The sequence below is a fragment of the Cricetulus griseus genome, chromosome 3 (assembly GCF_003668045.3).
Source record: "Cricetulus griseus strain 17A/GY chromosome 3, alternate assembly CriGri-PICRH-1.0, whole genome shotgun sequence".
Lineage (NCBI taxonomy): Eukaryota > Metazoa > Chordata > Mammalia > Rodentia > Cricetidae > Cricetulus > Cricetulus griseus.
This window is the reverse complement of record NC_048596.1, coordinates 226,805,206-226,832,601: the sequence shown is the minus strand read 5'-3', so window position 1 is coordinate 226,832,601 and position 27,396 is coordinate 226,805,206. Positions and strand designations below refer to the sequence as shown.

At 40.8% G+C, this 27,396-nt stretch overlaps 1 protein-coding gene across 1 annotated transcript in view; it reads left to right on the top strand.

The window, feature by feature from the left end:
* Taf3 (TATA-box binding protein associated factor 3) overlaps window positions 1–14,861 on the top strand; it is a 150,951-nt gene extending 136,090 nt beyond the window's left edge. The window contains exons 5-7 of the mRNA XM_027405141.2: window positions 8,151–8,400; window positions 11,190–11,296; window positions 12,912–14,861. Coding sequence (XP_027260942.1) covers window positions 8,151–8,400; window positions 11,190–11,296; window positions 12,912–13,026 — 472 coding nt within the window. The 3' untranslated portion in view covers window positions 13,027–14,861. The remainder of the gene's footprint in view (window positions 1–8,150; window positions 8,401–11,189; window positions 11,297–12,911) is intronic.
* Window positions 14,862–27,396: the final 12,535 nt, after the last annotated feature.

Below are 27,396 nucleotides of genomic sequence, written 5' to 3'. Positions count from 1 at the left end.
TTGAACATTTGACAATAGGAGTATAATCATTTGGGCCTCTCCCTTGGAAACAAGATTCTATAATGGTGATGTTTTTCTCTAATTACTTCATGCAATTTGTTTCATTTTTCAAATAGGTCATGCCTGCATTAAAAGATAAAATGTTTGCTACTTGATGTGTACTTGGGCTATGACAAGATAAAATACCCGTTTTATGAGACGATGTAAATATTCAAGAGGCAAGCCACAAGCTTGAGGAATTAAATCCATTTATCGTTGTCTTATAATTATATGAATGTTAAAATTTGAGCTGTGAGGATCAAGAAGAATAAGGAATAATGATTGATTTGAAGAATCAACATAAAACTGATTCTCATAATTGTCTTTGGGTATTTGATCAACGTGAAATATGGAAATGACTGTCTCATTGTTTGTCATTTTAAGTACCAATACTCTAAAATAGAATTCCTCCCAAGTTTGGAATATTTGCTTATATACCTAAGTTAGAAAAATGGAAAAAGTTGGTGTATTTGTTTTCCATTTCCACACAACAAATAATCCTGAAATTTAGCCATTTAAAGAATGCTTACTTCCTGGCTCTGCAGGGTTTGAACAGTTCTCTCTCAGGCCTTTGGAGCTGCTGACCAAGACAGCATCATCGGAAGTCCTTAGTGTCTCAAGCTCACACACGTCATGCCCTCCTTTGTAAGGCAGTTTCTGCACATGCAGACATAGCAGCTGCCTTTCCCCAGTGAGTGGTCCCAAACCAAGCAAGGAGAGTACTCTTGGAGGTCACCCAAGTAATAGTGACTTTCATATTATTTAAGTCTGCCTGTATGTGAACAACAAACTGACTGCATGTTTAGGCCAGGTATATCTGGGGGCATTCCACAGAAGTGAAAAGGCAAAAATAGGCGTACATGTTCATGTCACAAACCAACTGTGAGGATTCACAGCAATATTATTGTAAAATTTCATTTTTCCATTTGTTGTGAGAAGGGACTCCTTTAGCATATGTGAAAATGTGTTTCTTATGGTGATGGTGTGTCTAAAATCTAAAATTAAACATTTAGAAAGGAGTAAATGAATTTCGATGTAAGGAATGTGTTTTTTCCTCAAAGTGATTTTTCTCCATTGAACAACTTCTGTGTTCAGAAGGTCACACAAAATCTATAGGCATTATTACAGTACTTTTCCCTATGGTGTCATGTCACCATTTAAAAATGGCCATTCACTGTTAGGGTAAATAAGTAAGCCATTGTGAGGGAACTTTTGAACTGTGAGAGCACTTTAGTAGCCAGTTATTTGGACTTTGTTAATTTAGATTACTGGTTTCATAGTGTTTGCACACAATAGCTGAATAATGAGGATCATTAAACCTCCTGTGCAGAACACATCCAAATTGTGTTTGCCTCTAACCTTAGAGGCTCTGAGGGCCTGGGAGGCAGGGCCTGGCTCTTTATTGACTTGTCAAGCTGTGAGTTTGCATTACAGCTCATGACCCATTCTGTTTGTTTCCCCGATTTGGGGAAACAGGTAAAGAAATCCCTCTGAAAGTCCCTCCTTCTGCACATTTGTATGAATAACACCAGTGTTTAGAGCAGTTAGGGCACTGTGACTAAATCCTCCAAAAGATGTAAGGTTAGCAGCAGAGCCATCGTGGGGCACAGCTGTGGGCAGTATTGCTTTCTCTGTGAGACACAGGCACTCAACAGGAGCCCAAGGGTTACTTTCTGCGCAGTTCAGTAGGAGGAGAAGGGCAGCCAGAATCTAGAATCACCCCTACAATGAAATTGATTGAGTGTTTATACTTCAGCTAATCAGGGCTTAGAACGTGTATTATGTTGGACTGCTACATGATTTTTCATATTGCTAAAAGCTAGATCATAGAAATTTTTTTCTTAAAAAAAAAAGAATTGCTTTTAAAATTGTATATTCAATGACCCTAAGTCACTTAGAACCTATAATCAAAATAACTCAAACTCTCTAAGAAGCTTTCCTTTGAACTTCAAGAGCTGGAGAAGTAGGTCACTGTGGCAGTAATACAATGCTACCCTGACCCCTTGAAAGTAGAGAAGTAGAGTTAGGATAGTTTGTCTTGTAACTCTCTCTCTCTCTCTCTCTCTCTCTCTCTCTCTCTCTCTCTCTCACACACACACACACACACACACACACAAACACACACACACACACACACGCAAGAGAGAGCGCGCACGCCAATATATAATATTGCCATATTGCCAATATAATATTGCCAATATATAAATGACCTTACACTAAATCCTAGATCTCACTACCTCTCACTCACATCAGCACATTGAAGATCTAGTGTATGAACTCATGTATCTTCTGGGACAAACCACAGCCAAACTATAGCAGTATCTGAAGGACAAATTTATTATTTCACTTACACAAACAAATAGCATAGTTACTAAAGACTCTCTTTAGGCTATTGATTTCCATTAACAATGACAAAGTCATCTATTTTTTTTTGTGGGTGTGTGTGTGTGTGTGTGTGTGTGTGTGTGTGTGTGTGTGTGTTTTGTTGTTGGTTTGTTTGGGGGTTTTTTGGTTTTTTTTTTTTTTTCTTTTAGACAGGGTTTCTCTGTGGCTTTGAAGCCTGTCTGGGAATTCAATCTGGAGACCATGCTGGCTTCAAACTCACAGAGATCCACCTGCCTCTGCCTCCCGAGTGCTGGGATTAAAGGCATGTGCCACCAACGCCAGGCTGACAAAGTCATCTATAACAATGACAGTCATCTGTATTGAGAAACCCTTTGACTTAACTTGGGGCTTTATTTCCTATAACTAAACTGTGGCCAAACCATCATTTTTGCTTAAAAGTTCCTAGAAACACTTTAAATATATATATTTTTACTTTTTCATTATTTTTATTACAAGATTTATATGTTAATTATGGATATGCCAAGGAAAAGTACCCTGTGATCCCAGCATATAGAGGTAGTTTCTGATATGTATATATTCTTTTGAACTTTTTTTGTAACTATACACATAAATATTCATGCTTGTGTTTTTCTTCTTAGAAAACTTGGATTTTATTATATATTACCCACAAGTATTTTTTTTATTTTTGATAAAAATAAGTGTGTAACACTTCAAATAATGTGGTATTTTGAGACAGGGTCTTGCTGTGTAGTCCTGACTATTCTGGAACTCACTATGTAGACCAGGTTGGCCTTGAACTCACAGAGATCAGCCTGCCTCTACCTTCTGAGTGCTGGGGCTACCACACATGACTAAATAACATACTGTATACTGAACCAAAGGGTTATCCATTGCGCCACTGGCCCTGCACATCATCCTTAAGGTTTTAATAGTCCTTCAGAAGGACTACCTCTCCCTCTACCCACCTACTGCACTGTGTGTTTCCAGGATTTCTAATCTTCACAGTGAAGTCATTTTGTCATTGTGATCACATCTTCCACCACTGTGTACATTTAGCCTATCTATCATAATTCTGCTGACTCAGTTCTAGTCACTGTGTCCTTTCCTCACAGTGGACTTGCTTTTATTTTTAAAAGATGCTGTTTTTTACATTAGATGCTTTTCTTATTTCTGTGACAAAATACTGAACAAAGGCAGTTCAAGGAAGGAAGGGTTTCTTTTGCTTCACCATTGAGAGAATAATCCCTCATGGTGGGGAAGCTGAGGCAGCTGTCAGTCACATTGCATCCGCAGTGAAGAAGCAGAGAGGATGAATGATACTCAGCCTGCTCTCTTTAGGACTTCAGCCCATGGAATGATGGGTGCCCTTCTGGTCTTCTTCCAACCTTCCTGGAAGCACACATATAAAAACACCCATAGATGTGTTTCTATAATGATTTAAATCCAATCACGTTGACAATGAAAATTAAGCATGGCATCTATTAACAGGTGACAAGTTCACTATTGTTACATTAGCTATCTGTTTTCAGTGTTAGGGCTTGAACTCAGAGCCTTAGCTACACTCAGCAAGTATACCATGATTTATGTCCTAAGCTCCTACTTTTTAAAAGCTTTTTTTATTTATTTACTTTAATATGTATGTTTAAGGGAATTTTGTTTGCATGTATGACTGTTGCACCATGTGCATGCCTAGAGGCCTGAAGACAACATTGGATCCCTTAGGATTTGAGTCACAGACAACTGTGAGCCTCCATCTAGGTGCTGGGAATTGAACCCTGGTCCTCTGAAAGAACAGCAAGTGCTATTAACCACTGAGCCATTACTAAACAAATATATTTTTAATTTATCTTGTTTTTAAAGATTTTATTTATTTATTATGTATACAACATTATGCCTCCATGTATATCTGCACACCAGAAGAGGGCACCAGATCTCATAATGGATGGTTGTGAGCCACCATGTCGTCCCTGGGAATTGAATTCAGGACCTCTGGAAGAGCAGCTGGTGCTCTTAACCTCTGAGCCATCTCTCCTGCCCTAATTTATCTTTTAATGTGGTAAATGTTTAACTTTTAATATGGCAAATATTAACAAATATGTACCTTTTTATGTTTCTTAATAATTTAGAAGAATGTAAAGGCCAACTGGGTGTGGTGGCACATACCTTTAATCCCAGCCCTAGGGAGGCAGAGGCAGGCAGAACTCTGTGAGTTCAAGGCCATCCTGGTCTACAAAGTGAGTTCAAGGACAATCAAGGATACACAAAGAAACCCTGTCTTGAAAAACCAAAGTCCAAAATGGTTTCTTTAGTACAAGCCTGCAGGTAGCAAATCCTTGGGTTTTGTTTGACTAACATATCCTTAGGTCACATTATTTCTATACAATTTCAAAAATGGAATTTATTTTCTTTAGCATATTGGTCTTTTGTTTCACACTGGCTTTGAGTCAGCTGCCATCTATTTCTTACGTGAAAGTGGTTGTTCTTTTTACCTCTAGCTGCTGCTCAGGTTTTTCTCTGTTTCACAGTATTGCTTGGATGTACTTTGACTAAGGTTTCTTCTATTGACCTGGTGGTATGTGGTGAGTTTCTTAAATACATGGATTGGTACCATCCATCAGTTCTATAACACTCTTAGATATTCTTCACTGTCATGTCCAGTATCTTAGGGTCACCACTGCAAACCAGACTTCACCTTTCAGAGCCTTCACAAGTTGCCTGACTCAACAGCTGTCTGAAATTGCAGAGGAGGAATACATGACCCCTTCACTTTTGCATCCTTCATGCCTTTAACTCCAGCACCACAGGGATAACACTGCCTAGGGTCCTTCAGCATGGGATGGTGCCTGGACTATCCACACCAGCAGCAGTGTTTGTTTACAGTTGCTTCCTAAGGGCAATCTAAATTAGAAAAAACTCAGGCAATTTTACTAGTTAGAAGCTTAGGTGGTCAGGGTCATGCCTTGATGGAACACTTCCATTTGTTCCAGTGCAGAGCCCACTTTTTTTTTTTTTTTTTTTTTGTTCCAGAGTTGAGGACCCAACCCAGGATCTCTTAACTAAATCCCCATCTTTTGTTAATGGCCCTAATCTCCTTAACAATTATAACCCCCCACTCCTCCCCAGGAATAGTGAGGCCCTCCACCAAAGACCTTCAAAGTCTGTCATATTGTTTGGGGGAGGGCCCTCCTTGCTGTATCTGGGCTGTAATAGTAACCCTCCATAGGGGGGTTGGGGTGAGTTGGGTAGGATAGGGAACATGGGAGGATGGGAGAGTGACAGAATGGAGGGGATGGATCTGTAAATATGAGTAATTAAAAATAAAGAAAAAAAATGAGACTTCTCCCAAAGGCAACAGCAGCACCATCAAAATGGAGATTAGTTTACTGAAATTGCATGCACTTTAGGTGTTCTTATGGACCATTGAGTCGGACAAGAAAAATAGCTATTGGTGTCTGAGGCAAAGTGCTAACAGAACCAAATTCTTAGAAGAAAAAAAAAATTAAAGCATCTCTTCCTGCACTGCCTTGGCTGTAATAGTAAGCTTACTAGTATCCTTTTCTCTCCAAACTATTCAATTTACATTTCTTTCTGGCCCTCTTGTGCTCATTTACTGTAGACCTGCATAGTGTTATCAATAACAACCACACCACAGATTCAGTATTACGTTGTACCAGCCTTTAATCCCAGTACTCAGAGGCAGAGACAGGCAGATCTCTGAGTTTGAGGCCAGCCTGGTCTATAGAGGTGGTTCTAGGACAGGCAGACCTACACAAAGAAACCCTGTCTCAAAAAAAAAAAAAAAAAAAAACAGGAAAGGGGGTTGGGGGGAGGAGTTGGAAGAAAAAGAATTTCCTCCCCAAAGAAATTAGCCCATTACTTACTTACCTTTTTTTTTTTTTTTTTGGTTTTTCGAGACAAGGTTTCTCTGTGTAACAGCTCTGGGTGAGGCTGGCCTCAAACTCTCAGAGATCTGCCTGCCTCTGCCTTCCAAGTGCTGGGATTTAAAGACCTGAGCCACCATCACCTGGCTAGCCCATTACTTTTACATTTAGCTGCAGGAAAGTTCTCAAGATATGGACAGAAAGCAACCAGATTCTTTGCCAAAATAACACATGAATGGCCTCTAGTTGCGCTGCTAATATTGTTCCTCTTTCGAGCCTCTTGAGCTGAGCCTTCGTAGTCCACTCCATTTTCCAGGCTTCTATTAGAATAGCTTACTGAATGCTGCTTAGAGTATTTAACCACTCTGATACAGACTTCCAAAATCTTCCACAGTCCTCAAAATAGTAACATGGTGTCTTAAAGAAACACCGTGATCATGGCAACTCTTACATTTAATTGAGTGGCTCACTTAGAGTTTAGAGGTTTAGTCATTACATAATAGATAAATTTAATAATCTTTGAAATGTTAAACTGGCGGGAAATGTTGGGAAGCAAGGCAGCATGCAGGCAACAGGAAGTGAAGGCAACAGGAAGTGAACTGTCTCCCTGGGCATGACTTGAGTGTATATGAAACCTCAAAGCCTGCCTCCACGGTGACCCACCTTCCTCTAACAAGGCCACACCTTCTGTTAGTGCCACTCTCTTTGGGGTGCATTTTCTTTCAAACCACCACACATGGTGAAGTGGATGTGGGCAACTTCTCTCTCTACCAACTTTTATGACCAAGTCAATTTATAGAAGAGCTCATTTGGGCTTACAGATCCAGAGGATGGGGCTCCATAACTGTGAAGAGGCTTGGCCACCAGTGCCAGGCATGGTGGCTCAAGCAGGAAGCTGAGTGATCACACCTTCAGCTACAAGTATGAAGCAGACAGGGCAAACTGGAAGCAAGATGAGACTATGTAATCTCAAAACCTGCGCCCAGTGACAGCTGTACCACCTAAATCTCCCCAAACTGCCTCCAACTGGAGACCAAGTATTCAAATACCAGAATTTGTGAGGAGCACTCTCATTCATATTCTGATTCAAAATTCAAAATTCAAAAAAAAACTATAAAATCACCTTCCAATTTGGGCAGGAAAGGTGGCTTCTGGGGAGGAAGAGATTCCTCTGAAGTAAACAAGACTCCACAGTCCATGATGGCTACAAGAAGCTACTCAGAAGTGACACAGCCCTTCTCACATTTCATCAGTCCCAGAAGTCATATTGATACATATAAGTTAACAAAGGGGAGTATGTAATGCAGCTACAGAAAAACACAACCCATGTATTACATATCTGTGAAAAACACATGTGTATTGATTGTTAGACTATCTCTATACATCTGATCACCGAGGGGCAGTTAGAAAAAATGAAGTTAGCCCAAGTTGCAAGACTAATTGATGATGGGCCGTGAGTGAATTCTCAGTTCTTTAACTATTTTTGGATGCTTCAAAGTAGATTTTGCAAGCCTGGGGATATAGCTTAGCTCTTAGAGTGGTTCCCATTCATGCATGAGACACTGTAAAATAAATATGGATGGCAATATGGCTCAGCAGGTAAGGGGACCTGCTACACAAGCCTGACAACCTGTGTTTGATCCCTGGAACTCACATGGTGGAAGGAGAAAGCCATCTCCTAGCAAGTTGTCCTCTGACCACCACATACCCTAAATAAATGTTTGTTGGTGTGTGTGTGTGTGTGTGTGTGTGTGTGTGTGTGTGTGTGTGTGTATGTGTGTGTGTTTTAAGTAAAGTAAACCTATTTTGCTTCTAGACAAAGGATTTTTGCAGTAATTTTGCATATGTGATATATTTTGAATTTCACTTTTCTTTCCTTGACAGTGTCATCAGCAAGGTGGTGCCAGCTCCCGAGGCTAAGCCAGCCCCTTCTCTGAACAGACCTAAAACCCCGCCTCCAGCCCCAGTTCCTGTTCCTGTGCGTGTGAGCCCTACTCCTCTGCCACCACCACTTCTCGCCCAGGCTGCAATGTGCCCAGCCCTGATGCCATCCCCAGCCCCTGCCCTCTCTGGAGCAGGGAGTGCCAAAGCCCCAGTGCGTAGCGTGGTGACGGAGACGGTCAGCACTTATGTGGTACGTATGTTTCCACAGCATCTAAGAAATCTCTGGTTCTTCGATGTTAACTCTCACAGGCAGTACTTGTTAAATGGAGAAGCATTTCCATTGCCTTTTCAAGCAATTGGCTCAAAACTGTTATATTCACTCAGCCACATAAATAATGTCAAATTGCTTTTATTTGTTGATTTGAAACATGACTGTATACTTAAATATAAGAACATCAGTATATACTGTGATATTTAAATTCCACAGTAAATTCTTACTAGAGTGATAAAATTAGTGACTTGAGTATAATTTATGTAATAGACGTAGATCTTATGGGCCAGTTAATTATTGTATTTTATTTGCTGAGATCCAGAATATATTAGGACTTACATCTTAAATAGAAAAGGACCTTAAGATCATAGGACTTTCTGAGCACTCAAGTGCACTTTTTTATTATTAGCCCTACTATATATATCTAGAGACATAGCTCAGTGGTAGAGAGCTTCCCTATTACGTACAGGGCCCTGAGTTTAACCGCTAGTATTGATGTAAATAAATGCATCCCATCATAGTGAATGACTCCACATTGTCCTGGGATTTTTCCCCATAGTTAATATAATCAGATCTTAATCAAACCCCAAATTCAACCAGTAATGAAGTATTTATAAAGATATGTTCTCAAGACACAGTGAATAGACACACACAAGCACACAACAGACTGTTCTGTAAATGGAGACACTGATGCTTTTAATGACAATCTCTGTACTGTTGTGTTAGCTTAACCTTTGTAAAGAGATGAATGACTGGCAAGTGGCAGGGCAGGACTGGTGCTATTTTGTTAGGAGATATCTAGCTGTGTGTTACATAGGGGGGTTGGAAAGAAATCATTAAATATGTGAGATACTAGAAAGACACAAAGAAGTATTTTTTAAAAAATCCTGAATACATTCAGGGAGTACATAGACAGGAAAAAATAGCATAAAAATAATAAATTGGCAATTCAAGACAGAAAATATGATACAAAAACCTATGAGGAATAAATTGGTCCAATTGAAGATCAATCAAGGAGTCTAATTGAGGCATCACCCCCAGGTGAGTTGATCAGGAAAAAGTTTATACTTAATCTCTTCACCATCCATTTGTTTATCTGTGATTAAGGGATTTGTATTAGACTCAATAATTTCTGTAGTCTTGTCTGGCTCTAAAGATTGTGGCTTTCCAGTAGACATTTGAACTGACTCCACAGAGGTGACACCAACTGGGACAGTGCCCAAATATAGACTGAGAACGCAGAGGAAGATTCTGTCACTGGTGTGATGTTGACAGTGAAATTCTTTCCGCATTTCTAAACTATCCAAAGATTATTTACAATGATTAAATGAAGTCATATGTTGGAAAGAACTCGGTACCCTAGAAAGTATTGGGTGCTATGGCAATTTTTTTTATGTTACACAGAGTCACAACATGCTAATGTCAAGAAAGGTCAGCCAGCAGCAGGACTAACCATGCATGGTGACTTTACTCACTGGACACTCAGTGCCTGGTGACTGCTGCTTCTTTCCCCATGGTGCAGTTTCTCCCAAGTTAGAGCCAGCAGCCAAAGACAGCTTACTCCACATTCTTCTAGAAAGGTTTGAGGGCAGTGTCGTTTGCCTTTGTAGAGACTTTCAAAAATAATAGCCCTTACAGCAAACCCATGCATACGGAGGAATATATCCACTTTTGATAGACCCTCACAAGGAAACCACTGATTGTTCTTTGACATGTCTAGTCAGGTAGTACTTAAATGCATAGGAAGTGGCCACCTTGCAAAATACACAGTGAAATCATATGTTGTCTTACTGTGAGGACATTTAAAAGTGAACTTGACTTGGTGCTCTTTTATAGTATCCATGCAGAATTGGTTTCAATAGTGTGACATTTGAGACAGTCTTACCATTAGGGAGGGACACTTCCTATTGAGAGTGATGTCAGAACTCCAGAACATGCAGTATTTGGAGCATAATAATAATTAAGTATGTAGTTCTTTGGCCCCATGAACCTCTTATATCATTTGCCCTTTAGTTGATTGTACTTTTCTAAAATGTCATAAAGGGAATGGAAAGTTACTTAGTAACAGGTCTTTTATATCCTTGATCTTATCACCTAGTTCAGGAGAAGTGTTTGGCTAATAAGTAATGAGGGAATACATGCATGTTAGCCTGTATGTGCTAATTCCATGCTATGAATGTGGCTGAAAAAAAATATGTAAAACTGAGCACTTTCAAAAATATCAGTTGTTACTGGCAGGGAGGCTTATAATTAAGAGTTACAGAGATTATAGGAATTTCTTAGCCGAAGCTAAGGTCGTGTTATATGGTTTCCAATGATGATTCTACAATGCCTTGTTTTTTTGTTGTTGTTGTTTTTATTTTTTATATCTTTGAATTACAAACAAGATTGAATTACATGACGATCCCAGTTCCCTTCTCCCTCCCTCCCTCCTCTACCAATGCCTTGTTTTTAATGCAGTTTAGAATATGCACTAGAAATATGTCACTATGTCCAGGCATGGCCGCACACACCAGAAATCCCAGCACTCAGGAGGTTGTGTGGGAGGGAGGGGTAAGAAAGTGTATTGGGAGGGAAGAAGCTGTTGGTAGCTAGCTAGCTGCCTTCCTAACAGGAGTTACTGATGGTGACTTACATGCAGTGCTAATCTACTGTATTTCCAGCTCCTTAGTCCACTGTGTTTGTAGTTTGAAGCAGCATTCTTACCTGGCCTCTTTTGGTTCTTTTTCCCTACACCATCTGTTTTTGCTCCTCCACTGTAACATCAGATCCGAGATGAGTGGGGCAATCAAATCTGGATCTGCCCAGGGTGCAACAAGCCTGATGACGGGAGCCCTATGATCGGCTGTGATGGCTGTGATGATTGGTACCATTGGTGAGTGCCCCCCAGTGCCTCAGGTGCTTAGGTAGCACAACATAGATCATACCTAAACAGGGATCCTAGCCAGCTGGTATCTTCAGACCAGTTCAGCTACTCTCCAGAGGACAGTCAAATGGAGCCTGCAAAGTGAAATAACTGCAGATTTAATTGTGCTGTTTTTACAGAGCCTGGAGCATGAATATTTATTTAGCTTCACTTATATACCCTTTCATACAAAAATAAGAATATAGGCCTTCCCTTATCTTCCTGTCCACTGGCATTGCGTGGGAACTGTAGCACTTCACTGGCTGTGCCTGAGAGCAGACAGCTTGTTTCCGAAACCTCCTCAGCTGTTCCCATCTGAAGATGCTCAGCCAAAATGTGTTCAACCTTATTTCATTCTTAAAATATCTGTTCGGCTATGATGTTTGCTGTCTATACAATAAAAACAGAGCCAGGTCCAGTGGAATGTGGGTAATCTCAGCACTCCTGGTACTGAGACCAAAGGATCACAAGTTTCAGACCATCCTTGATTACATAGTGAGTTTGAGGTCAACCTGGGTTACCTGAGACTGTCTCATACCCTGCCCCTTTCCCCAAATGAAAACATAAAAGCAAAGCCATTGCATTACACTAGTCCTGACTGAAAGGATAAAATAAACTAATAATCTCCCCCATAGAACATATTCAGAGGCATTTTATAATGGGATAAACCAAATACCCAACATTAGTGCTGTGTGAATTAGAGCTCTGGGCTCATTTCTGGTACATACATCATTTTTTAACATTTATCTTTATTGTGGAGATGGAGAATTGGTATGCACACCATTTTACCACATGCATGTGAAGGTCAGAAAGCAACTTAAAGGAGCCAGTTCTTCATTTCCAAAACCACCACATGGCTTGGAAGACCATGTTGTCAGGCATAGTGGCCAGTGTCTTTATCTGATGAGCCATATCACCATTCCTTTAAAAAAAAAAAAAAATCAAAGCATCAGAAATGAAGCGATTGATTTAACTCAGTTGGTAGAGTGCTTGCATAGCATTTTGGAGGGCTCAGGTTCCATACCCAGGAGTTCAAGGCCAACCTTGACTGTATGAGGAAAAAATATGACACCTTTGAAAACATGGCACAATGGCTCAAGAGATGGATAAGTCCCAACATCCTCCTGGTGAGACATTATGGTCTACAATTCCTTTTACAGGGAATCAGACACCCTCTCTGGCCTCTGCCAGCACCAGGCACACAAATAATACACAGACAAAAACTCTCATACACATAACACAAAAATAAAAACTTTATAAAGTTCAGGGGAGCAGGGACATGGAACAGCTTGCAGACCTTGCCTCAGAAAAAGAAAATTGAAAGTGCTGGGTGATGGTGGCTCACATCTTTAATCCCAGGACTCGGGAGGCAGAGGCAGGCAGATCTCTGAGTTTAAGGCCAACTTGTTCTACAGAGCAAGTTCCAGGGCAGCCAGGGCTACAAAGAGAAACCTGTCTCGAAAAACCAAAAGAAATAAAGGAAGGAAGGAAGGAAGGAAGGAAGGAAGGAAGGAAGGAAGGAAGGAAGGAAGGAAGGAAGAAAATTATAAGAAACTTGTTTATCTGAACTTCTTTTGGTGTCTAGGCCCTGTGTGGGATTAATGGCCGCTCCTCCGGAAGAGATGCAGTGGTTCTGCGCCAAGTGTGCCAAGATAAAGAAAGACAAGAAGCACAAGAAGAGGAAGCACCGTGCGCACTGACGTCAGCGTGGGCAGGACTGATGCCCCGCGCCGGTTGGGCTGGGCCGGTTCTGCCATCCTGTCTCCCCCAGGCCCTGTGGACTGCGCATCCCGGAGGGGCAAGGACAAGAATGTGCTATCACTCTGGATGCTCCCTTCTGAAACACATGGGCCTGAGCTCCCACGGCGTGTGACTGAAGAAAAACTCCAGTGGAGGCATGGCCTGAGGGCTAGCACCTCCATATGCCTATTACCAGTGACAAGTATTAATAAAGACACCACACATCTTCCCTCTTGATTTCCTTTCTTCTCTCCAGAACCTTTTATTACGCTGTTAGATGAGAAGGTAATGTACAAATGCCTTGATTGTAACTGAAGGATGCATCATTAGCTATAGTTTCCAAGCCCTCTCCCTCACAGAGATAATCATAAGGAAAGAATGCCCCAGTCAGTCAGAGGACTGGTAAATATTTTTGTGATGAGAATATATGAAACTCCCCCACCTGACCCCACTTTTATTACTAACATGTAAAATGTTCAGGCTTTTGTGAGATACCTTATATTTTTTAAGAAAAAGGTTTCTATCATGTCCTGTTCACCTCCATGCAAATTATTTTCCTTTAGTCTATTTTATAACTTGGTTGTGTTCTAATCCTGCTCTTCTGTAAACTGCTGGAGCCTCTTCTCACCGCCACGTGTACATTTATCAACTTGTATAAAACTCTTGATACTAAGAACAATTTCCCCTTACTGTAAATAATAAATATTTATGAAGTAGTTATTTTTAAAATTTTTTTATCGTGTTTAATTCTGGCTTTCTCTGGAATCCACTGTGATTTCAGCCATGTCTGTAATTGCTGCTGTACGTAGGCAAAGAGGACAGAGAGAGAGAGAGACCAGCTATCCCTCCCCAAATGCAGTGCCCGAAACATGGTGGGGAAAAGACCCTAGCAGTTGGAAGGAACAAGGCAATTTAAATCTAGAGTTGATGGTTTGAAATTGTTTTGTTTGTTATATATTTTCTGTAAATTTCTCTCACTTTTACTAAAAGGACATGTAGTTTCCACAAAAGTAAAAAAAAAGAAAAAAGAAAAAAAGAAAAATACTGTAGCATTTTGTGTTTATATTGTTTTATTTCTACAGCTTTGTTCATGGATATTGTGCTTTAAGGTTGAAATGAAGTATATTATGAATTTTTTTAAGAAAACTCATCAAATTTCAGGGTATCACAAAACTTTATTATATTACTATACTGCCCACTATTTATTATATGTTATAGATATCTGAAACGTAAACCAAATATTTTATTTTTAATGTAAAAAAACATCAAATTTAACTTTATTAGCATATTTTAGTGACTTTGGAATAACTGTGGACTTTTACTTGATTTTGAAATAATCCCGATTTGGGCTTGTGTGAAGGCTATCTTGAATGTTAGAATGTGGGATTTGAACCTAATACAAATATACGAATAGAAATGTGATTTTTTTTTTACTGCCAACTCAATTGATATTAGCATTATAATTAGTCCTATTTTAAAACATATAATGTGGTTTCAGAAATGCGGTTCTCTGCCTTGATGTTAAATTGCAGAACAGTGGGAATGCAGTCGACCTGGGAAGAGTGTGGAAGTCACTACCCTCCTTGTTCTAGAAGCCAGAAGTTTTCTTCCCTGCCCCCCCAAAAAGTATCTATGTTGAGATATGTGTATCTTTTTTTTGTTTGTTTCATTCATTAGAGATCATTCTAAATACTTTATACAATATTTTCACATGCACAAATATACCCACTAGTGCTTTTTGGAGAGGGGTAAAGGGTGGGGGAAGTGCAAAATAAAGATTATTGGCTGTTTCGTAGTTTGCTTTTCCATTTTCTTTATTTAGGAATTAGTTCCCTGAGGCATGGACAGTGGTTCTGAAGTTGCCACGTCTAAATGAGCAGGTTGCTTGTGCTCCTGAAGTAAGAAAGGAGGTGCCTATATAGAACTTTTTCCCGTTCTTCCTGTCTGAGAGGCTCCAGCCCACGAGACATTTAAGGAATTTCAATCAATTTGTTGTCCCTTGCTATTTCATGGTTGCTTTCCTAAATCCAGTTCATGATTTTATAAATGGTCTTTGCAATAATAAAACCAAAGAATCATTTTCAGGGGGCCGGATGGCTCAAGGGATTAGTAATGGAATACAGAGCCTTTCACCTCTAGGTCAGTGAGTCGAATCCAGTCCAGGTCACTAGAGACCAAAAGTTGTCACCATCTTATGACTGTTCAGTGGCCTGTGCAAAATGAACTGGTGGTTTCAGTCTCCACTGGATGGCTGTCTGTGACACCGACCAAAGGAAGTTTAAGAAACTGCAAAAAAGAAGTGTGGATTAGAAAATAGAACATTGATGTCACAAAGAAAAGTTAGGAAGTTGGTCAAAATCATTCTCCAGAAAGTAATATCTCAAGAGAGAGAGAGAGAGGGAGAGAGAACGCAAATTATAAACAACACAGATAGCACAAAAAGAGTGGGTGGAGGCTGCTTTCCTTAATGGTGGCATGGAAAACCAGAAGGGGAAAAGGACAGGCAGAAGTAGAGGAGGGTGACAGTTGGTTAGGGGACTACCGTAAGTCCCAGAAAGAAAGAAAAGTAGGTGTAGAGCTAGGGAAATGTCTCAGTGAGTGAGTGAGTGCTTGCTGGACAACCATGAGGACCTGAATTGGCCCCAGCACTCACATGAAAGCTGGCCATGATAGTGCACATCTACAACCCAGCTCTGGGGAAGCAGAAAGATAGACTTCTGGGGCTCACTGGCCAGCTAGTCCAGCTAAGGTGGCAAACTCCAGGTTCAGTAAAAGACCTTATCTCAGAAAAAGTAGAGTCGAGTGCCTGGAGCTCTTTCAGAGCTATCTAGAGTCTATCAGAGGACCAAGTCCAGATCCTAGCACCCCACCAAGAGGCTCAAATGCTTTTAACTCCAGCTCCTGGGGATCTGATGCTGCCTTTTGTCCTCCATGGGTGTCAGCAAACAGATCTGCACATGCATAAACACATACATTTTTTTTATTTTGTTTGTTGGTTTTTTAGTGTTTGGCTTTGGTTTTTCAAGACAAGGTTTCTCTGTGTAGCCCTGGAACTCACTCTGTAGACCTTGCAGGCCTTGTGCTAAGAGGTTTGCCTCCCTCTGCCTCCTGAATGCTGGGATTAAAGTCATCCACCTCCACACCTAGTTATGTCTTTCTTAATAACAATAATTAATAATAAAGGAGTAGAGCAATAGAGAAAGATACCCAGAGTCAGCCTCTGACTCCCACAAGTGCATACACATACACTTACATATACACCAGTTAAAAAAAAAAAAAAAAGTGGGGGTTAGCTCTGCAAAGTGAAGGAAATCAGCTTCAGGAATGTGAGTTGTCACAGAGAATGAGAAGTATTTCTCATTAGGAAAGCTGGAAGTTTCCATCCATAAGTAAAGCAGCAACCTTTATCCACACCAACATTTCAATAACATCCGTCCTTTCCAATGAGAGAAGGGAGACGAAGTACTTACCCTGCAAGACAGTATTCAGGAAACAAATATATGGAGGGAACTGAGCTGTTCTTATGGTGTGAAAATCTGCTGTTTGGGACTAGGGTAGAGACTATTGTAGTATTCTGACCATGGGCTTTTTGCAGAGATAAAAATATAGTGCATTACTCAACAATGTCACCCAAACCACCTTTGTGGTTCAATAGGATGATTAAACAAAGATCTGCCAGTCAAATTAAAGTATAAAATAAACAGAATCCTTGCCACTGAGAATGCTAACCAATGGTTCACTGAGGCACAGTTCTCAATATAAATAATTTTGTAGCCAATCTTCCATCATTGCTGTCCTCTAGAAATTCAAAAATAGATAAGCTACCTGGACTGAAGGAGGAAGGAATGTCCTATTTGTACAACAGCACCAGTCATTTCTCTTAGGAAACTGTTTCTTCAGGAAACTTGCATTCATTTCTAAAATATAATGTACAGAGACCATTACTCCACCTGTGCAGACCAGTAAAGGACCTTGAAACTGTCCAGCAGCTGGTCAGTTTATCCTTCCTGCAACATTTTGGGGCTAGGGAGATAGACCAGTGGGTAAGAACTCTTGCTATGAAATCAAGAGGCCCTGAGTTCAAATGTCTAGAACTCTGAAAAAGTCTCACATGGCTGTGCATACTTGTAACCCCACTGAGGGGCGTGGAGGCAGGCAGATCCCCAGAAGTCACTGGGCGGTCAGCCTAGTCAAATAGCAAGCCATACATCAATGTCCTCCTCGGGCCTTCACACTGTTGTGCAGGCATGAACACACATACACACCAAAAAAGAAAGAGAAATGGAACATTTTTGCTGAGGGTGGGGGTGAAGTAGAGCATGTGCTTGTCATGCGCAAAGCCCTGCATTCAAAACCCAGTACCAAAATAAACAAACAGTATATATATGAGTTGTTAAAATGACTGCTGTGGGCTGATAATGTGACTCGCCAGGTAATGGCAATTGCCCCCAAATCTGAGCACCTGAATTTGATGCCCAGGGCTCATGTGATTGAAGAAGAGAACTGAATCCTGTATGTTGTCCTCTGGTTTCCACAGTAGGGTCCTGCTACCCTGCTCCACCCTGAACACGCTAAATAATTATATGAAATCAAGGAGAAAACAAAAAACAAACAAACAAACAAAAATCGGTGACTGCTAGCTAGTTTTTCGTCCTTACTAGGCAAATGAGGTTTTCACTGTTTACAAAACAGGACCTGACTCATTCGTCCACTGCAGCTTTCACAGAAGGCGAGGTGGTATTACTGCCAAGTATATCTCCTGGGTATGGCCAGCTTCTCTTGTTCCTTCATTTCCCACGATTCTGCCCAGCTTCCTGCAATGTTCTGTGATATAAAATGATTACAGCAGGGACTGTTGAGGGAGCATACTGCTATTGCAAGGGAACCAATTTGGTTTCCAGCACCCACATCAAGCTTCTTGGAGTTGCTTTTAATTCCAGCTCCAGAGGGATACAGTGCCTCCGGTCTCTGGGAGCACCTGCACTCAAATGCACATTCCTGCCCACTGATACTCAAATATACACATAATTAAGAATAAATATTAGAAGCCAGTCATGGTGGAACATGCCTTTAATCTCAGCACCCAGAGGCAGAGGCAGAGGCAGGTGGAGTTCTGTGAGTTCAAAACTACCTTGGTCTACATAGAAAGTTCCAGGCAGCCAGGGCTATGTAGAAAATCCCTGTTTCAAAATAAAGAATAAATCTTAATTTTTTTTGACTGCATCATTTGGTTGTGTTGGCATGTACCTATAATTCCAGTACTCCAGAGGCTGAGACAGGAGGATGGAAAGTTTTTGAGGCCAGCTTGGAGCTGTATAAAGAGGAAAAACAGACCAAAAAGGGGGGGGGGTGTTTCATCAAATTCCAAGTGTATTTGTTCCCCCTCTACTTTCTAGTTAGGGTCTCTAGCTCAGTCTGGTCTCAAACTTCCTGTGCTCGAGAACAGTTTGTAACTTGTGATCATCCTACCTCCACCTCCTGAGTACTGAACTTACAGGCATTCACTGCCATGTCTGTTTAATGTAGTGAGAGGACTGAACCCAGGGTTTCACACATGATAGTCAAGAGCTCTTCCACTGAGCTTCTACTCCAACCCTTTGTTCACATTTTTCTATAGCTGATTTTTCTACTACCTTAAACAAACCAGAGCAACATATAATGATCATCACACACAGCCAGACAGATAGATAGACGTGATAGAGAGATAGATAGAAGATAGATGATTGATAGGAGATAGATGATAGATAGATAGATAGACACAACATTTAAAAGCTCAGCAAATGCTTGCATGAATGATCCTAACAATAGATGCTGCATGAAAAATATAAAGGTACAGGTACATGTTTCCCAAGCTCTAAATATGATAGGTTTTCAGGACAGAAGCACCTTCTCAAATTTGTATTACATTATCAATGTGTATGTATGTCATGCATACCATGACACACCTGTGTGGGTCAGAGGATGACTTTCAGGAATTGATTCTCTCCTATGATGTCAGTCCTAGAGATTGAACTCAGGTCATCAGGTACCTCAGCCATTTGTCTGCTGAGCCATCTCAACTGTGTCACATGTAGTCCTGAGCAGTGACTTCCTGCTGTGAACCTGGAAGCTCATTGATATTTCCTTAACCTTGCTTGTTTGTTTTTGTTTTCCTTTTTCTTTCTTTCTTTCTTTTTTTTTTTTTTTTTTTGATTCTTGGAAATATCTAGGAGAAGACTACCTTAAGCAAAACAACACAACCCTGAAGAATGCCATTATTTGTCCTGAATGAGTTAACCATTGACAGCTTAAAGGGTTTGATGGTAGTGTTTGCCTAGTATTAGTTAGAGCCATAGCAGAACTAGGAGGGAGTTCAGAGTGTCAGTCCATATGACCAATGTATGATCTGACTATTTCTTACTCTGAAATGGTGATTACACTTTGATTTTGCTGGCTTGTAAAAATTAGACTCTTTGAAAGTGAATTCCTAGACACTCATTTCCTCATCTCCATTCTATTTTTGTCTGTTTACTCACTTGTTTACTGGGGTTGGGCTTACAGGCTCACCATATCTAGCTACTCTATTAATTAAGGCAGATTTATTGGCAGTGTTCACAAAATTAAGTATTAGGCAGAAAATGTCCTGCACTCAGCCATCTCAGTATGTTTCCTTAAGAAAAAGGTTGTTGTTCCTCTGGACAGGGCACACACTTCACCTAAGATGAGATTTTTAAAAGACCCATGACCATTGCTGTAAGGGGCTACACAGGCAAGATGGCCAAAGGATATTCACAACTCAAAACTGGGTGCAGGAGTCTGTGAGATGACCCATCTGGTTGAGGCACTTGAGGAGATAAACAACTCCAATCCCGGCTCATGACCCCAAAATAAATCAAAATGTAAAACAGAGGGGAAAACTCTGTGTAAGGCAAAGGTTTATGGAAAAGTGGAAAGCCATAGGAGAGTAGAGATAAAGACCACGAAGAAGAAGGCAGCCACACCCAGCAGATAAACTGGACTGTTACCTCCTTGTGCTCTAAATTTTTGGTTTGGTGTGTGTTAAGGTGGTGGGGTGAACTCAGACTTGTGCACATGAAGCAGCATGCTCTAACACCAAACATGTGTGTGTGTGTGTGTGTGTGTGTGTGTGTGTGTGTGTGTGTGTGTGTGTGTGCGCGTGTGCGTGTGTGATGTTTATATACACAAGTTGCATGTGTGTTTGTGCCCATCCATGTACACAAAAAAAGGAGTTCATACTGATAGTGTAAGCTTTTTTAAAAATGCTGAATATAATAGCTACCACTTACTGACTCATTGTCGGTTGTAATGCTACACATGGGCTACACAAGGGCTAAGGATGTGGCTCAGTCCTCAGTTTTTTTTTTTTTTTTTTTTTTTTTTTTTGGCTCACCTGCCCTGGGTTCAGTCCCTAGCTCTGTACTAACCAGAGGTAGTGTTGCTGGACTATAATCTGAACATTTGGGAGGTAGAAACAGGAGACCCAAATGCTCAAGATTATCCTCATCTGGGCAGTCTGCCCAAGAAATGACTCTTCCCCCAATGTATCCTTAAACTAATTAATTGAAAAAAAAGATGGAAAAAAAAAAAAAACCTGAGCGGTGGCAGCACATACCTTTAATCCCAGCACTAGGGAGACAGAGGCAGGTGGATTACTGCATTTGAAACCAGCCTGGTCTACAGAGAAAGTTCTAGAACAGCCAGAACTACACATTGAAACCTGTTTTGAAAAAAAAAAAAAATGAAAGTGATTGATTATATGTAGTGGCATGTGCCTTTAATCCCAGCACTCAGGAGGCTAGATACAGCCTCAATCAATCAATAAGAAAATATCTTTAGCTGGGTGTCAGTAGCACACACCTTTAATCCCAACACTTGGGAGGAAGAGGCAAGCAGATCTCTGAGTTTGAGGCCAGCCTGGTCTACAGAGTTCCAAGAAAGCCAAGAAAGCCAAGGCTACACAGAGAAACCCTGCCTCCAAAAACATAAAACAAAACCAAAAGAAAGAAAGAAAGAAAGAAAGAAAGAAAGAAAGAAAGAAAGAAAGGAGGGGGGAGAGGGAGCGGGAGAGAGGGAGGGAGGAAGAGAGGGAAGGAGTGAGGAGAGAGAGAGAGAGAGAGAGAGAGAGAGAGAGAGAGAGAGAGAGAGAGAATTTCTTTAAATTGTCATTACAAGACGCTTCAAAGAACGTATTTGAGCCAGACGTGGTAGTTACACACTGTTAGTCCCAGTGCACACATGAGCAGGACCACATGGCTGATGTTAATAAGCAACAAGCCAAGCCAGTCACAGAAGTCAGAAGGCACTCAGAAGTCAGAGGCAGGAGAACCATGAGTTCAAGGTCAATGGAGCTACGTAATGAGAATTTACCACAAGGGAGCATACCACTAAGAAGTTGTTATCGGGCCTGGTTGTTTTCTAGTCATCACTAAACAGTTTTAAAAAACTATGACATCGAATCTCAGAAGGATAGCTATAGTTGGCTTCCCTTAAGCTCTATGAGTCAAGACTGTGTTTCTATTTTCAGTCGCCACACACACACACACACACACACACCACCTTGCTATAGACAGGTATCAGAGGAAGGAAGGGTGCTCTAACACCTACACAAGCAGGGATTGCTCAGAGTTAATTGCATTCTGTCTCAATGCTGGCATTCTTTACAGAACAGAGCCTGATGGACTGTGTTCCCCACACTCCTCAACAGATAGTGGGATGTGTTCATGTGATGGTTGTTTGCGTTCTTTATTGCCATTCAATCAAGAGATTCACAGATACAACTAAACCTTTTGTGGCAATGGGGGTGCTTATCTTTAGTCTCTGCACTGTCCAGTACCGTTGCTAGGAATTTAGCAACAATTTGGTTTATTGTTTATTTATTTACATGTGTGGTGTGCATATTCGCTTGTGAGTACATATGTATAGTTGCATGCTTACCACAGCACAATTGTAGGATTCGAGGCCAACTTTCAGGAATCAGGTCCCTCTTTCTATCATGTGGGTCCTAGGGATCGAACCCAGGTCTTCAGTCTTGGCGACAGGTGCCTTTCCTAGCTGAGCCATTTGTCAGCCACCAAGTGTTTTTAATGTACAAATTGGTGTCACTAATCTGTGCATTAAATTACTAGAAAACAACAGAGAAGATCCTCTTGTGAATTACAAAATACCAAAACCTATTTGAGAGTTTCAAGTGTCTGGGCCACCAGAACAAAGATAGCCCTGAGTTTCAGTGGGTTGTCACAGACAATAGAGCAATTTAAAGCAACAGAAATCCTGGGTTATTTCTAAAACATGGAATTTAGAAATAAGAAGTGCCTCACATTACCACAAGCAGCCCACCAACATGGATGTTTGATAGCCACTCACTGTGTCTCTAAGTTTGCATATAGATTCATATGAAAGATGTTTAAATAAAAATATTAAAATGGAGTTGGGAAGGTGCCTCAGTTTACAGTGTTTGCCTAGCCTAGGCTTGATCCCAGCATAAACCAGGTGGGTGCGGAGGATCAGAATTTCCAGGTCATCCTTGGCTACACAGTGAATTCAATGCCAGCTAGCGTACATGAGACCCTATATAAATAAATAAATAAGTAAATAAATAAATAAATGCAGTGCTGCTCTACACAGAGCACAATTCTTTCTATACATCTATATTCATACTTTTTGCAATTATGTATGTTAGGAATAAACATTGTACCAAATAGCTATCACATTGAACATGTGTGATACCCTTGGCAATAAGCCCATGACTGGCATGTTTTCAAACGCATATGATTCATCCAGTTAGTAATTGTGTTTTCTGGGACTCAAACAAACTTTAAGAGAAAAATAAAGGTTTTGGTGTGAACATCGGAAAAGACACAGGCAGCTTTCCTCATTCTCCCTTTGGTCCCATATCACTGACAGCAAACAAACTGTAGCCTAACTGTTTATTTATCATCACTACCCTCCTCTGCTTTCTTTTTGCACAAGAAAAACTGAATTCTTAAAATTATTAGTAGTAAGGGGAATATTGTCTGAATTAGACAAACCCAAGGCAAAAATGAGAGGAAACAGTACACTTCATGTAAAGAATCAGTACAAAGTTTGTCAAGTAGCTATTTAGACTCAGGTGAGAGCAGTGCCACTAAGAGCCAAAAGAGAAAAAAAGAAAAAGAAAAACGGAAAGAAAGAAAAGAAAAGAATAGAAAGGAAGAGAAAGAACACCACAAATGAAGCATTAATCACGCTGCACCTATGCCAACCAGCTAATCAGAAATACAAAATACAGTACTAAGACATTAAGGCGCTATAGAAATGCCGCCGAATACAGAACATGAAAGCAAATATGCCAGATTCCCTAACGTCCTGGTACCTAATCTGATGGAGCCACCAGTGCTTTGCCTGAGGTAAGTGGAGACGCTGGCAGGGCAGTCTGTCGCAGGCTTCTAAATGGACTTCTGTGAAAAAACCTCAGTTGGCTATCTCCTGGGATCAGAGTGGCATTTAGTTGCCGGCTGGCCCCAATAAGTTCCAGCCACCCCTGCCGCAAACCCCCCACTGTTATGGAAAGCACCACGTGACCTCCAAAGGTCCACCCCCGGGTCTCTGTTTTCAAGGTCTTTCCTGAAAGTTGGCCATGTAGATAACCTGGTTTTCATGCTATTTACTGCCTAGGAAGGAGGAAGGGTTGAGCCCAACCCCTCTGGGATGTGAACTTGTGGTTCCAGGGAGTCTAGGAAGTCAAATTTGATGCTTTCAGGACTCAGCTGCCCCATACAATGAATCAAACTGGAGTTTTCTCTGAGAATCCAAAGCAAACTGAATTACAATAGCTCTTTCTTAATTTACACACACATACAAACACACACCCACACACACCTCTCCTAAAATGAACCTAAGACATATTTTAAAAGGGGTAATTTTTCTACATTAAGAATAAATTATTTTTAGTATTCTTTTTTACTAATCCAAACAATATTTCATCCCTGGGAACCTCCACTTGTATGTAGCAATGTAACTTTGGAAGTTCAGTATCTTGTCTTCCATTAAAATTGCTGACTGCAGGTTAGAGAAGATTAGAAGGTGTGGTCAAGGCCCATTCTTTCTTCCAAAGCATTTTTTTGTTTGTTTGTTTTTGTTTTTTGTTTGTTTGTTTTTCTTCCTTTTTTATTAGAAAGAAAATTATTTTACATGTCAATCCCAGGTCCCTCTCCCTTTCCTCTTCCCCTGCCCCCCCCCCCAAATAATGTCCTTCTATTTATCCCATACCCTTTCTGCTCCCCAGGGAGGGTGAGGCCTTCCATGGGGGGGGTCTTCAAAGTCTGTCATATTCTTTGGGATAGGGCCTAGGCCAACCCCCTTGTGTCTAGGCTCAGGGAGTATCCCTCCATGTGGGATGGGCTCCTAAACTCCATTCCTATGGTAGTGATAAGTACTGATCCACTACAAAAGGCCCCATAGATTTCCAGGTCTCCTCACTGACACCCACATTCAGGTGGTCTGGATCAGTCTGGGGGCCAATCTTGCAAAGCATTTTAATAAAGATAAAATTCAAATGATGTTTTTGGTAGAAATGATTGCCTTCTTTAAAGAAAAACTTGCATTAAAGAATCCAGGGCAATAATACTTCAACAGTAGAAAGTTTTGTTGCTTTAATAACTGAACTGATGAGACTTAAATGTGCTTTGAAATTTCCATTTTGTTTGGGCTATGAGCAGAGCACACCCACGAGACTTTGAGGTCCCTCCATGACGAGATGTAACTGAAAAACAGGAAATGCAAAACAAAAAATTCACCAGCTTTTAAAAGTAAATTTTATTGGGCAGTGGTGGCACATGCCTTTAATCCCAGCACTCAGGAGGCAGGGTCAGGTGGATCTCTGAAGCCAGCCTGGCCTATAAAGTGAGCTCCAGAGCAGCCAGAGCTACACAGAGAAACCCTGTCTCAAAAAACCAAAATAAGTATATAAACATATATCTCAATACCCTCTCTCTCTCTTTCTCTCTCTCTCTCTCTCTCTCTCCTCTCTCTCTCTCTCTCTCTCTCTCTCTCTCTCTCTCTCTCTCTCTCTCTCACACACACACACACACACACATATATATTTCTTTTTTCTGAGACAGGATCTTTTAGACTGTAAACCCAGGCTAGCCTCAAATGTGAAACACAAGAGAGATCCCTCTGCTTCAGCCTTCTATCACAGCCTTCTAGTATCACAGGCATGTATTACCAAGTAAAAATAAATATTTAGGGCTGGTGTGATGATTAGGTTTAATTGTCAACTTAGCACAACCTAGAATTAAGAGAGTACCAGTGAATAATTGTCTACATTGGGTTGACCTATAGGCATGTCTGGGTAGGAGGCTGTCTTAAAAGGTAGCTCATATGTAAAGACCTAGTCCACTGTAGGCAGTTCCATTCCTTAGGCAAGGGATCCTGAACTGTATGAGTAGAGAGACCCAGCTGAGCACAAACAAGCAAATGAGTGTCACACATTTCTCTCTCTGTTCTTGACTAGGAACGAAACGTGACCAACTGATTTACTATCCTGCCACCTCGGCTTTGCTACAATCGTGGACTGCAACCTGGAATTGTAAACTAAAATAAACTCTTTCTTCCCAAAGTTGTTCTTCCCTCTCACCCCAGAGCATTTTATCACTGCAACACAAATGAAACTTAAGACAGCTAGGAAGATGACTCAGTTGCTGGAATGCTTGCCATGCAATCATGAGGACCTGAGTTCCAGCTCCAAAACCCATGTTTTAAAAAAAAAAAATCGAGGCCTGGGGATATGTGCTTGTAATCCTAGCACTGGGGAGACAGAGACAAGTAGACTCCTAGAACTCCTTGGTCAGCTTGTTTAACAAAATCAGTGTCATTTAAATAACTTGTCTAAAAACTAAGGTAGCGTTCACATCAGGAGCTGGGTAGGTTGCCGGTCTTCCACTTAGCCCTATGGTCTGAGTTTGATCTCTTCAGGACAGACTCACAGGATGGAAGGAGAAAATTGACTTCCATAAATTGTTCCCTAATCTTCAGATATCCACTGTAGCTTTAGTATGTGTCTGCATGTACCAGCTACACACACACTACATTTAGCAATGAATTTGTACTATGACTTTGCAACTGGCATCTCTGGCTGCTGAGTGACCTTGCAAGTGTTAGTAAGCAGTGGCATTTGAGGATACAGGTCAGAGGTCCTGCTTTTTAGCAGCATGTGTAAAACAGTAGGGTCAATCCCCGGCACTGAAAAGCAAACCAAAATAACCAAACAATCGAACAAAAACCACCATATATATTTCATTGGTTCTCCTCAGTTTCTCATTGCTAGCAAAACCACTGTGCTAATCCCTGCAGACCCTGCCTGGCCTTTGAAGACTCCTCTGTGAGATCTAGTGCCTCAGACTCGCTTGGACTTCAGCTGATGGGAATACATACAGAGTGTCCTGAAAAAGTACAGAGGGTCAATATGACTCAGAATTCCCACTGGTTGTTTAAAACTATTTAGATGTTAATGAAGCATGACACACATACAGTCACACTAAGAAAATCCTTCCTCCTCATTCAAAAGAGTGAGAAATGCAGACCCATTTCTAGCCCTTTAAATAAAGTTCCTCTTCTTGTGATTATTTATCATGGTTAGTGGTGGCCATCAGTCATGAAAAGTTAACAAAGACCTATTGGGTTTATCTACAGGCAGCGAAACAAACATATCTTGCTCTTCCGTTATCTTCTTGTTAACAAAGCCCTATCAGGATGTTCAAAGCATCAGCGTTTACTGCCCAGTGGCCCTTTATCAGGATTATATATAGAGAGCCCATCAATTAGTGAGAAGGTTTGTAGATACCTGCCATATATTCATGAGAGAGGATTCTCTCGTCTTCTTCTCATCATGGACACATTCTCCTTCTCTCTGTAGTATCCTGCTTACCTTCTGGGCTTTGGTTCATCTCTATTGCACTAGTTAAATATCAGACAGTATTAAGTGTGAGGAGCAAAGTGGCTGCTTTTGCAACAGAGCTGATGAACAGGGCTAACATTTCCATAACCACGTAGGACCATGGGTCTGTGCAGCTATCTTAAAAACACACAGAGAGCCTGGTGTGGCAGTACACACCTGTAATCCCAGCACTTTAGAGGCTGAGGAATAAGGACCACATTAAAGGCTGGCTTGGGCTGTATAATAAGTTCCATCCCAGCCTGAGCTAAGTACTGAGACCCTATCTCCATAATAAAAAAAAAAATCAAAACACTTTAAAAAAAAAAAACATGGTAGAAGGCCAGCTTTGGTGTTTATGTTGCTTTTACCTAAGTATTTTGCAAAAAAAAAAATTGTCATATACACTTATTTGATG